Raw genomic sequence first — 13,858 nt, 5'->3', positions numbered from 1 at the left:
GTGTGTGTGTATGGTGCGTGTGTGTGTGTATATGGTGCGTGTGTGTATGATGGGTGTGTATGGTGTGTGTGTGTGTGTGTGTATGATTGGTGTGTGTGTGTGTGTATGATTGGTGTGTGTGTGTGTGTGTGTATGATTGGTGTGTGTGTGTGTATGATTGGTGTGTGTGTGTGTGTATGATTGGTGTGTGTGTGTGTATGTATTGTGTGTGTGTATGTATTGTGTGTGTGTGTGTGTATGGTGTGTGTGTGTTTATGGTGTGTGTGTGTGTATGGTGTGTGCATGGTGTGTATTGTTTGTGTGTGTGTGTATGGTGTGTATTGTGTGTGTGTGTATGGTGTGTGTGTGTGTGTGTGTATGGTGTGTGTGTGTATGATATGTGTGTGTGTGTGTGTGTGTATATGGTGTGTGTGTGGTGTGTGTGTGTGTGTGTGTGTGTGTGTGTGTGATATGTTGAAGGGTGCTGTGTGGGTTGAGTACAACACTCTTGTGTGTGGTGTAGAGTGCTGAGAGAGCTGTATGTGCAGTAGTGGAGGGCCGTACTGGGCTGTCATAGACAGGGACGAGGACGTGTTCAGGGCCGGGGAGGAGAGGGGCAACAGAACCGTAGCGCCACGGCAACCGTGGACTCCACATGCCTCTTATTCTCTCGCCAGCCACTCTTCACTAGCTCATGTGTTTGGATGCTCATGTTGCCTAGCAACTCTGACCTCTCAGAGGGAGGCAGGGGAATGTCAAATGGCAGGTCATAATTTGTCATCCTTTTTGTGTGTATTATTGTGTGTGTGTGTGTGTGTGTGTGTGTTTACGTCTCCATATGTGCATGTGTCTTCACACTCACATTTCTCTCCCTCACACACACACACACACACTTGCTTTTTTATAAAAATATATTGTATTGAAGCCTTCTATTGTTAATGTCTTGCTTATAGTTTCTGTGTGTTTTTCAGATCTGTCCTCAAGAGATGTCTGAGAGCTGTTTCTGGGTCTTGGCCAACGAGGGTGTATATGAGGAAGAGGATCTTCTCAGCCGCCTGGCCTTCATCTTCGGCTCCCACAGACACGGTCAGTCTGTGCTGATGTGTTTCTGCAGGCTCACAGCACCCCCCCCCCCCCCCCCCCCCCCCCCCACACACACACACACACACACACCCTCGCGTGTTCACATCTGCCCTCTGCAGAGTCTTTAGAGCAGCCTGACTTCCTCTCCTCCATTCTCACACACACACACACGCTCAGTCACACTAGGTCCCTTTTCCTCACACTGGTGTTGTTTCAGTACGCCCTACACACACACACACACACCAGACTGGTATTTCATCAGCTGTGCACATTCCCCTTCTCCAGACTCCTGCACTCCACACTGTGACACGTGCATTTCTTCTGGGCCAGAAGACGTCAGACACATAACTGTCAGACACTGAAATCAGGAGTGAAAGACAATGACGTGATCTCACTTTGCAACTCAGTCCTGCAACAGGTCCTGGATCAGCCGTCGATATCATGCATTTGACTGAAGTGTGTGGGTGAGATTGACTCCCCGTAAGAGCCTGACTGGTCCCAGTCTGACCGGCTGAGGGCACTGCAGGAGTGTCCCGTGTCTCTTTAATTAAACGCTGGCATGTCCTGGCGTGGGGACATGTGTTCACAGTGATGGGTCAGTATGTGGAGGTCCGCGGGCCAGATCTCAGTTTGCTGCTCCCTCTCACCACATTATGAAACATAGAAATAAATTCTTGAATTCTATAAGTATGTAATCCAAATGCAGAGAGTTGTATGTTCTGATCATTGTTCCACAGGACTCAGTAGGCCCGATCCAACTGTTCTCTGTTGTTTGTATCCCTGAGTGGGGCTGTACTTGATCTGTCTGGTATCTCATAATGGACCCCGACACCTAGAGAACGTGGATTCTTGTTGCTGTGATCAGTGTGTTTATTGTGCAGTCAGAACAGCAAGGCATCACTGTACAGCACAGTCTGGGCTTGTTTGACGATATTCTGAAGCTGTAACTATGCAGGCTTCAGTGGTCCTATTTAGTCATGCTCAGACCTTACAGGAGGATTTCACATGTAGGATATTTATCAGCCAAGACTATGCTTCAGGCATCCGGGGGAAAATTGCATTCACCAGAGAGCACCTGGAAAAAATAAATAAATAAAAAATCTCAGTGCAAACGGAGGAAATGTGACAATTGTAGTGAGCTGCTAATCTGGTGTTGTGGGAGTTAATCCAGGCAGGAGCAGCGTGTGTGCGGGAGGGCATCGGCGTGAGCGGTGTGTGTGCGGGAGGGCGTCGGCATGAATGGAGTGTGTGCGGGAGGGCGTCGGCGTGAGCACCGTGTGTGCGGGAGGGCGTCGGCATGAGTGGAGTGTGTGCGGGAGGGCGTCGGCGTGAGCACCGTGTGTGCGGGAGGGCGTCGGCGTGAGCACCGTTGTGTGCGGGAGGGCATTGGCCGTGCATGCGGGTGAGACGTCTTCTCACCACGGCTTGCTGCTTAACAATGCTCTATTTGCAAGTTTTGATTAAAAGCCTATTTGAAACCTGGTGAATTGATGAGTATGTATGAGGGACCAGTGCCTCCCTGAGATGACAGATTTCTCTCATATCTCCAGTTTAAGATTAAGTAAACAACAAAACCCCCTTTTCCCCCTAGCTATTTTTATTAATATTTACCATGAGGGAAATCTCCTCTAGAGGGCGCTGTGGTGCGCTAGATATGAGGCCACAAGGCTGGAGCTGCCACCTGTGGTAAATCTCAGTGGAGCAGCAGACGCGCTGATCTTCAAGGCGTGCGCCCATGTGCTACCTGGAGACCAGAGAGGGGAAGATAAGCAGGTCAGCACTGGTTGTTTGGATCTCAGTTGCAGGCGTGCTGTCAGGGTGTGTGCTGCTTGAGGGTTAAAAAGAAAAATGTAATATTCAAATGCAGCTCGGCACACAGCTCGTGGTTGGAATTGCCCGGCATAATGTTGTGATCGCATGTTTATAGAAATCTCCATGACTGCGAGTGCCAGCTATTTCAGCACGATAACTGCAAAGCACCTGAATACAATTATCTGACATGGCAAAACACACACACACACACACACACACACACACACACACACACACACACACACACACACACACACACACACACACACACACACACACACACACAGACACATACACACAGACATGCTCGCACCTGCACACACATGGGGGGGCACACACACACAGACGGCCCAAAAACGGACACCTTTGATCACTCAATTGTTCAATGTTGGACGATTAGTGCATCACTTATTGCAGAAATTACTTGTACCGAAGACTGCCATGATCTCCAGAAAATATGAAACCTTCCCATCTGTTTTTCTCTATCTCTGCTTGCCTCTCTCCCTCTCTCTCTCTCTCTCTCTCTCTCTCTCTCTCTCTCTTTCTCTCTCTCTCTCTCTACCTGTCTCTCTCTCAAACCTTCAGTTTGGTTTCATTCATTTATACATGCCACCTCTGTCCTTTTCTCAATTCTTTATTTCAACATTGATTATATGTCAGTGCCGACTGCCTTAGGTGGGTGCTGACACACACACACACACACACACACACACACACACACACACACACACACACACACAGTCAGACTTGAGCATATACCATACAGACAGTGTATGACTTAGGTTTTTTCAGGTAGTTTAAATAAGATATGGTGAATATATCTTATTTAAGATAAGGTGAAAGTTCAGTTTCTCACTTATTTATTATTCAGACATTTTGGAAATGTTAATGTAATACACAGAGGAGGTAGTTGTGTTCCATCACACATTTAATCAGATTAGTTCACTCCTCTATCTGAACAGGGCGTGGGATTAGACGCATAGGGATGAAATCTGATGATCTCGTGTAGCATACATTTGTGGAATAATCTATTTTTAATATAAATTCCTTTAATTTCATCAGATTTCACACTTTGTGTCACCGGGATGGACTTCTAGATGGATGTCTGGGGAGACCCATGGTTCTGTTCTAGATCTTTCCCAGTTTTTTCACAGAATCCAGTCCTCTACTGCTCTTTCTTCATCAGTAGTGAAGTTCAGGGCCTTAACCTCCTTGTTCCAAACATTTCTGTAGCAGTCCACCATCATTCTGTAATTTCCCTTTCCCCTGTTGTCCACCCCATCTCTCTCTTGCTTGCTCTCCCCCCTCTTTCTCTCTTTTGCTCTCTCTTTTGTAACATTATTCCTTCTGCCCTCGTGAACGTACACTCAGGAAGGTAAAATGGGTCCTTTGACTGCTGTGCTAGAGAGCTGGCTCTAGTAGTCAGGACACATTCATCACCTGCAGGTCCTGGGGGTTGGGGGGGGGGCTTTCTTACAGTCCTATTCTCTCTCTTTCTCTCTCTCTTTCTCTCTCTCTCTTCTCTCTCTCTCTCTCATATCACATTGTCAGGTTTCCATCACTCTCTTATTTGTCCTGAGTGCTGTGTCATCTGCCCACTGTTCCACCTCCACTTCACCCTACAGGATCCACCATGCGTTCCTCACGCCACCTCACACCATCTTCGTTCAATTAGGAGCTCAGTGTTGGAACATTAGTCATAACTATAACCGTGGTAGCCATTGCATTAATGGGCATCAATTCTGCACTCTTTTCCCCCAGGAAACTAAAAAATGATCTTAAAATAAAACCCAAAGCCACCTGAAATGCAGCCATGAATCCTCACCATGTGGGTCCGGTTCATGTGCAGGCTGCATGTGGACCAGGGTGTCCTCACAGTCTTACAGAAACTACCTACCTGACGTCCTACCTGACGTTGCTGAAGATCATGCGTTTGTTTTGTCTGGCTTCCTGTAATCCTGCTAATAGACTAATGGAGACGGCATGTGTAGGGATCTCCTCACCAGCGCTGCAGTCCCATAGAGATGTATGTCTACAGTGATGAAGCACACGGGAAGTAGCCTGTGTGTCTTCTTTTGTTTTGTTTCTTTTTGTACTGTTTTTATGATGTATATACAGTATATATGCTTATATATTTTTTCTACATATACAAACACTGCTCGTCCAACCAGCGGTCATTTCAGCTCTTTGAATCCAGCCATTCACACCTTCACCTTCAAAATGAAAGGCTGGTACAATGGGAAGAAGACCTCAATTTTATTTTATTGTCTCTGTTTTTCTTCTGCCTATCTGTGTTTTCTCTCTCTCTCTCTCTCCCTCTCATGTATTTAAATGGGGTTATTATGGACACTTTTGGGGGGTTTGAGGGGTACTAGAGTTCAGAATCAGTGTGGTAGTGCTGTATCACTCCTGCTTGATGTGTCTGTATATCTCATACACTCACACACACACACACACACACGTGTTCATACACACTCCAGAGTTCATGCACTTTCATGCGACATAACATTTGCAGCAGTTCCTCGTCCTCACAGCACAACAGCCTCGACCTGCCTCAACACTCGTTTAGTATCCTGTCCTCCCCTCCTCCGCCCCCCCTTCCCCCCTCCCCCCTTCCCCCCTCCCCCTCCTCCTCCCCCCTCCTCCTCCTCCTCCTCCCCTCCCCTCCTCTTCCCTCCCCCCCTCCCCTCCCCTCTTGTCACACTATGTGTCTAGTCCCTGCTTCCTGTTTCAGCCTCAGCTGATGGTTTAATTGGTCCATTACAGGTGGGGGGGTTCGGCGCTGTTCTCCGCGCTTGGTTACCTCCGCTGGCGGGCCGTCCCCCAAGACAGCGCTGCAGTCGGGTCGTCTCTGGTGTCAGCTGCCCTCTGCAGATGTCTCATTGACATGAATTAGAGAGGGAGCAGGTGGTGGTGGATGTAGTGGGGGGAGGCGCCAGCGTGTGGCCGCAGGTGTTGTAGTCTACGGGAGCAGCTAACATCTGTAGGGCTCCAACCATCTGATCTTGTTCTGGTTCTGCAGAGCAGGTGCAGGAACGCTGCATGTGGAGGAGACGTAGGTGTGTCCGCCGGCTCTGACCGCTGCCACCAGCCGGACTTCTACAGCTCAGTCCCACTAAAGGGAACGCTTCAAAGAAATGTGCTCATTTATCGTTAGGATCGGTTTGATTCTCAAGAGCTCAAAATTTTGATTTCTGATATTTTATGGGGTAAAATAAGCATCCAGAACTCATTGGTTTGGTTTAGAAAATATACAAAAATCACTTTTGAACAAAATACTGTGAAGTAGTTTGTCGCAGTTAAAGTGAGAGGCAGGATTCATTTTATGTTAGCAGTTCATATCTGGGACGGTTTGCATTCATCCAATGACACGGCAGTTGGCTAAATGGGATGAGACTTGCACACCTCTGGGCAACAAGGCTCAGATGAAGACCTTCTACTGATCCACACAGTTTGCCCCTGTTGCATCTTGCCCCGCCCATGTCACACCTTGCCCCGCCCATGTCACACCTTGCCCCACCCATGTCACGCCTTGCCCCACCCCCCATCTCCCTGTGCTGGTAGTCAGGTTTCTGATTGCTGCATGTGCACATTCTGGCACATATAATTCACAAGGTTAACAGCCCTGACACCCATATAGAAGTGCTGTTTGTGCCTGAGTGGTGTAGGGACATTCAGAGGCTGGGTGTGTGTGTGGGTGTGTGTATGTGTGGGTGTGTGTATGTGTGTGTTTGTGTGTGTGTTTGTGTTTGTGTTTGTGTGTGTGTGTGTGTGTGTGTGTGTGTGTGTGTGTGTGTGTGTGTGTGTGTGTGTGTGTGTGTGTGTGTGTGTGTGTGTGTGTGTGTGTGTGTGTGGTGAGATCCTCTCACTGTGTATACAGCTCCTCCCGAGTTTGCATGACTTTTGTTTGGCCCAGTTACAATGGCAAGCGACCTGTCACAGAAATGAGCACATTATGGATTAAGGTATGAAGATAAAGGGAGTGTCCAACACACACACACACACGTTTAAATTGTTTGGATACAGAGTGAATATTCATCATTACTTCCTCTCCTCCCCTCTCTCCCTCTCTTCCCCTCTTCCGAAGCGACTGTTGCCCCCTTACCTGAAAATGCAGGGGTGTGTGTGTGTGTGTGTGTGTGTGTGTGTGTGTGTGTGTGTGTGTGTGTGTGTGTGTGTGTGTGTGTGTGTGTGTGGGGGTTTGGGTGGAGAGGGATGGAGAAGCAGGTGTGTAGGTTCATGATAGGCATATTTGTACACAGGTCATTTGTAGGATCTGTAGGATCAATGTATTACCCTGAGGTGACCTGTACCTGACCTTAAATATTTATTTATTTCCCTCTCTAATTAATATATGCTTGTGGCAGGATCTTAAACACTAAAAAAGATACTCCTCTCTCTCTCTCTCTCTCTCTCTCTCTCTCTTTATTGTCTTTTTCACTCTCACTGCTACTTTCCTTCCTTCCTCCTCTCTCACTCCATCTTGATAATTCTCCCCAGGGCTCTAGACTGTCACCATTTCTTCAGAACGTTTCATGTGGTCACATTGGTGCTTTCGTACATGATGATTGGTCTGTTCAGGCGTCCCCCTGGCACGGCGCTGGCCGCTGGGGATGAGGCAGTCCTGTTCTCCCTTCACGGGCCCTGTCGGGCTCCTCCTGCCTTCACCCAGTGTCCGTTTGCACCGTCGTCACCAGCTACGGGCATGTGAACACCACACTCACGGTGAAGCGCCTGCAACCATCCCGTCAGCAGTCCCTTTATCCTGTCCCAAAGATGACGCCGTCTGTAGCTGACTGTAGTAAAAGATGAGTGAGAGAGGATGAGGAAGGAGGAGAGGGTAGTCACAGAGACAGAGAGAGGGGGGGGGGCAGAACTGACAGGTCCACAGACTCGATAGCACAGCCAGTCGTAATCTTGGTTTCAGCTGCGCGCAGGACATTCGCCTGTGAACACAGCACCTTCGCCTGTGAACACAGCACCTTCGCATGTGAACGCAGCACCTTCGCCTGTGAACGCAGCACCTTCGCCTGTGAAAGTGAACACAGCACCTTCGCCTGTGAAAGTGAACGCAGCACCTTCGCGTGTGAAAGTGAACGCAGCACCTTCGCGTGTGAAAGTGAACGCAGCACCTTCGCGTGTGAAAGTGAACGCAGCACCTTCGCGTGTGAAAGTGAACGCAGCACCTTCGCGTGTGAAAGTGAACGCAGCACCTTCGCGTGTGAAAGTGAACGCAGCACCTTCGCGTGTGAAAGTGAACGCAGCACCTTCGCGTGTGAAAGTGAACGCAGCACCTTCGCGTGTGAAAGTGAACGCAGCACCTTCGCGTGTGAAAGTGAACGCAGCACCTTCGCGTGTGAAAGTGAACGCAGCACCTCGCCGTTGCAGCGGATCACCTGTATCGGTTTATCACCTGCACTGCGTTGTCACCATTTGTCTTATCTCGCTGTTCTATTTAGGAAATACCCTGCATTCTTTAACACTGCTGACGTTTACCGCTGGTGTTTGATGTTGGTCACAGATGCTGGCTGGTACTTCACTCTCTGAGGGGCTACAGGGGGAAGGGGAATGAACCTGGCTGACATTGAACAGGCTTGTTGAGCCTTTTAATAATAGATTGAATAATAAAAAAAGACAAAAAGAACAATTTTGTCACCCACTGCTTTTGGCATAGAAACTGTTGCGTGAAAATCTAAAAATATATATTAATCAAGGACTTTACACCAACACAAAGCTAAGGTATCACAAAGCTAGGGTAACACAAAGCTATGGTATCACAAAGCTATGGTATCACAAAGCTAGGGTATCACAAAGCTAGGGTATCTCAAAGCTAGGGTCTCACAAAGCTAGGGTCTCACAAAGCTAGGGTCTCACAAAGCTAGGGTCTCACAAAGCTAAGGTAACACAAAGCCAGGGTAACACAAAGCCAGGGTAACACAAAGCTAAGGTAACACAAAGCTAAGGTAACACAAAGCTAGGGAAAGCACTGCTCATTATCATGAGTCAAACTGGGGCTGTGGCCCCGTGTTCTGGAGTGCCCATCACCATGACGACCACACGTGCCACTTACCACCATAGACAAGAAAAGCAATGTGTGTGTATGCGTGGATAATTGTATATATGTGTGTGTGTGCATTTGTGTAAGGCTGTCTATGTGTGTGCTTGCGTGTGTGCGTTTGCGTGTTTGTGTGCGTTTCATACTCAATCAAATATACTTTTCATCCGTATTTGTTGTTTGACTCTTTCCTGTATGATTTTCTCGGTTATGTCTTTGTTATGCTGTGTGTATTGTTTTCTTGTTGTGTGTTCTAAAGTAAGCTTTAGAAACTGCAATCATGGCAGACAGACAATCTACACTTAATCATAACTTTAGAAAACAGGACGGTGTTTACTTTGACTAGTTGGTATAATTTGTTCTGTCTGAAATTTCTGATTTCAACAATTGACCAGCTGTGTTTGAATAACGGGGAGAAGTGATCTTCATTTATTTGGACAGAAGGACGTTGCTGGATGAGTCTGTGAGACATCTCCCTGTTAAAAACAATACAGCTATTTTTACAGAAACTTGGTCAGGCCTGATAACATCCCGAGCCCTGAGAGGGTACTAATTGTGTCTGTGTCTCATCCTTTCTGTGGTGAAATTGTCTTTATTCTCATACTGGATCATTTTAAGGTTCTGCAGTATGAATCACCTCCAGAAGACCCACATCTCCTCCTCTCTCCTGCTCTGGATAATGAACTGTTCCCTATCTCAGCCCACCATGCTGGCTAACACTCCTGCTCCCTCATCTCTCTCTCTCTCTCTCTCTCTCTCTCTCTCTCTCTCTCTCTCTCTCTCTCTCTCTCTCTCTCTCTCTCTCTCTCTCTCTCTCTCTCTCTCTCCTGCTCTCCAATGCTGAGTGATCAGTGTGTTATTAAATAGATTGTAGGTGTGACCTTACAGCACAACAGGACTGATGACATGCAGGCCGTCCTGCCCGCACTGTGCCATGTCAGAGGCATTGTGTTCTTCTGGCTATAACGTCACTGACTGATGAAAGCACATACAGTGATATTTGTCATTGATGTGTGGCTGTGTGTCCCTGTCTTGAATTGTTTATCCTAGTTTACAATGTTTTTTCGCAGTGTTATCAAATGAAGTCTTCCTATTCAAAGCATTGAGCATGACTATATAAGCTTAGAGAGCCCTAATTATTTGATTGATTTGAGTGATTGTTAGTGGAAGGAAGGGTATTGTAATATAAATAAAGTAGTTCTATATTTTAGAGTGGTGTGGAGATAAATGTATTGTGAATAAAAATAAAATATTAAAATGAAATGGGTGGGAATTGAAAAACAGACAAATATAGAGATATATACAATATCATGCATGATCACTCTACAAACCACTAATTAAAAGACAAGAAATTCCAAAAGCTCAGCATGTGTTCTGGTGAAGGAAACAAATCTCTCCATCTCCCTTTCTCTCGGTTTCTCTTCTTTGGCGAGGCTGGTTCCGGTGCAGTTGGTAGAAGTGGCGATCTCAGCAGGGTCCCTAAATGCCTCACTGTTGTGCTTTCTCCATGTGAGTGTCTTTTGAGCCCTTTCCTAATTACTGCCGCTCTTCTGTGGAGCTCTGGGAGGACTCTGCCTGCCCACAGTCCTTTGTTTCCTTCCACACGTCTCCTCTGTCCTCGCTGGGCTCTCTCTCACCTGCGGTCACTGGTCTCAATGGATACCGGAGTCCCACAGCTCTTACTGGGGTCTACACACACACACGTACACTTGCACAAGGCTAATGTGTGGGAGAGCGCTGCTGTTGATCTGGGTGGTGTATAATGGCCGGGGCCCTGCTGGGTGTTGAGGGACGGGCCCTCCTGCTCTCTGCTCTGGAGAACACTTTGTCCCGCTGCTGTTCAACCCTGGGGGAAGCAGGGAGGAAGTGGAGCTGCACAAGTTCACCTATCAAGTGTCATTTCAGTCGCTATCACAGCCATATCACACTGGTATCACACTGCATGCACGGCGGAACATTGTGTTCATGTGTGTGTGTGTGTGTGTGTGTGTGTGTGTGTGTGCGTGTGCGTGTGCAAGCAAGTGTGTGTGTGCGCTTGTGCATACTGGTGAATGCATGCGTTTGCGTGTGTGTGTGTGTGTTTGTTTTTGTGTGGCCTCATTTCTCAAGGCTTGTGACTAAAACTCCAGCAGAGACTGCGCTGGAGAGAGATGGAGTGACATTTAAAGAGGGTTCTTAATGATGGGCTTAAACACAGTCTGTATGGGCCACGCTGCTGCTGACTGAGTGACGGGTCTGGACTCGTTTTGCTGCTTAGGGGAGATGGAAGAGGAGTGGATCTGTAACTGTATGACTGATCCCAGACCTGCTGCTCCAGCATTACTCCTTGGTCGAGGTGCACGTGACGTGTGTTTGTGTGTGTGTGTGCGCGCATGTGCAAGAGTGTGTGTGCGTGAATGTGTACCACATGAGGATTAAATGACCTGGAATAATGATGTGTTTCTGCTCCTCTGGTCTTATCGCTGCTCACTGTGGACTGTTTGCACATCCGTCATAAGACACTCGGTAACACAAGCACACGACCTCATCTACATACCAGGAGACCCGTTTGGAGTACGCGACGGTCCCTACAACGATACTCCACACACCTGATGGGTCATGTGATCAGAGCCGTGCCCCAAGCCATCTGGGGGCAGCGGTGTTGTGCGGTACTGTGAAAGAACCCGCTAAGGAATCCTGGTGCTTCCAGCCTGGAGCTGCTATCGTTGATAAAAGCTGCATCCAAGCCCCACACTCGGAGCTGAAGGAGGAGGTAGCCACCGCGGGGTCCTCACCCCTGCCTCCCGCTCAGAGCAGACCTAGCGCACCTGGGGCGGACGACCTTACGCTAACGGGGAAGAGAGGGAGTGTGTTTTGGCGGGGCGGTGTCGGGTTGGTGCACCTGCCCGTGTGTCCTGCGTGACCCGTGCGGTGATGGCGTGGAGCTCTGCAGCAGTGCAGACAGCTGAACTGTCTTCATTAGGACACCCCCATGCTGTGACCTGGAGGAACACCTTCGCTTTAATAGCAGCTCGTTTTAATCATTAATCTTTTAGAACTTTTGCCACATTTTAAAAACCATGTTTTATTTTCCTGCTATGACTATATCAATGACATGACGTGCACATGTGGGGGGGTTTTGCTCAAATTATCTGCGGGATTTTGTTCCCAGGCAAGAAAGAGAGCTGAAAAAAACGCCTTTGCCATTTTATTTTTGGGTACTTTGAAAGAACAGCTTGCCCTTAATAGCTGAAGTGCTGAAATATTAAGCATGTTAAAACATTATTTAAAAGTTAATCTTGGATCTCAGTACTGGAGCTGTCCAAACGCTGCAGACTTAATATTTCATAGCCTGTGAGAGAGAGAATGTAGTCGCGACCTGTCTCCATCTGGTCTCCTCCACCTCACCCCCACCTCTCACTGGGACGCCCACTGAAACCCTGGTCCTGTGGGTATCGCTGGGTTGGGAAAGAGAGATTGTAATAATGGCTTCCTTGTTCTACACGTTCTACACAGTGTGTGATATGCTGTCCTGAGAAACCCCTCCCCCCGCCCTGTCGTGAGCCCCGCCCACCCCGTGTTGGTCTTGGGAAGGGCCTCAGACTGGAGGAAGTGGACTAATAAATTGGAGGGATAATTGTAGTCTGTACAGTAAATCAATGTGTCCTGCTCACAGAGGATGGGACTTGGCCTTGGGAAAAGACTGTTGATTTCCAATTTCCGAGCCCATTAAAAAGACACGCGCTCCTCCCTCTCCCTTAATTATGACGCCCTGCCATGCTGGGCCCTCTGACCCCCAGGGTCGCCCGCCCTCCTCAGCCCATTGCCACACAGACCTCCTTGTTTTCATTTTGTTTTAAATGTACCTCTTTTTGTAATTGGCTTTATTGCTTTACATGTATACCCATGGCACCTGCACAGATGTTGCAGTAATGCTAAACGCTGTGAGAATGTCGACGATTGTTTGAGCGTTCGATGGGGGAGTCGTCAGGAAACTGGATTTTTTTTGTTGTTGTTTGTTTTTAGGGCAGTTTTCTCTCAAGCCGAAATCAATGATCCTCTGTTTGGGGCAGATGCGTGGTGTGGTGAGATCTGAGGGAAGAGTCTGAGGGAGACGGGTTCACTCCCCCCTGGCTAATCGAGACACACGCTCCTTCACACTGCCGCCGCCCTGCTGTTAAGATCACAGCTCCTGGGAAAACTCTGCTTTCTTACCCCGGCCTGGAATCTATATCCCTCCAAGAGGTCTTCAGTAGGGTGCCGGGAAAATCACTCACCATCTTTTCCACTTACCGTTCCCTCCTCCGCTGCTGTCACTGGACCACACGGAGTGGGTTTCCTGTTCCGGGCCGGTACCGTGGCTGGTTCCGGGCCGGGTTCTTTGGGTGACTTACGACACTTCTCTTTTAATTACCAGATAGTCGGAAACTGGGATGAGGGGAGGCGTGACGGATGAGTGTAGAGAGGGAGGAGAGATGGGGGGGGGGGGGTTCTCGTCCCTTAAACGCCCCACTTGTTGGAACTCGGGACACGCTTTCTATTTCTCTCCTCGGTGCCGTGCTGATGCTATCTCCGCCCTACGCACAGCAGAAGGGCCGCATTAGCTTATTTCTCCACAGATTAAATCTTATATCTTTCATAAAGCAATTTTCCCATAAAACACTGATAATACAAGTCCAGGGAGCTCTTGGATAGGAAAGATAGTCTGAGCGTTATGGATGCGTGGTGTCTCGCTTTCCCTCCTCTGAATGGGAGGAAACCCCACTCTGTGCCCCAGACACGTTCCGCCTTTGAAAGCCCAGAATGTAGATGTATGGATTTGTATGGGCAGGAGTATGTGTGTGATCCAATCAGGGCAGTATATCACTGTGACAGGGCCCTTTGCAGACTGCCTTCCCAAACACATCCACTCACAAACAGTCAAATGTGTGATAAATGTGAAATGAAATG

At 48.2% G+C, this 13,858-nt stretch overlaps 1 protein-coding gene across 5 annotated transcripts in view; it reads left to right on the top strand.

The window, feature by feature from the left end:
• LOC143528885 (protein diaphanous homolog 3-like) overlaps window positions 1-13,858 on the top strand; it is a 285,913-nt gene that overhangs the window by 121,984 nt on the left and 150,071 nt on the right. For all 5 annotated transcript variants that reach the window (XM_077024807.1, XM_077024808.1, XM_077024806.1 and 2 more), the window contains one exon: window positions 951-1,065. In XM_077024807.1, the coding sequence (XP_076880922.1) occupies window positions 951-1,065 (115 nt within the window). The remainder of the gene's footprint in view (window positions 1-950; window positions 1,066-13,858) is intronic.

Source organism: Brachyhypopomus gauderio, chromosome 12, assembly GCF_052324685.1.
Source record: "Brachyhypopomus gauderio isolate BG-103 chromosome 12, BGAUD_0.2, whole genome shotgun sequence".
NCBI classification, from domain to species: Eukaryota; Metazoa; Chordata; class Actinopteri; order Gymnotiformes; family Hypopomidae; genus Brachyhypopomus; species Brachyhypopomus gauderio.
This window is presented reverse-complemented; position numbering and strand designations above follow the sequence as displayed.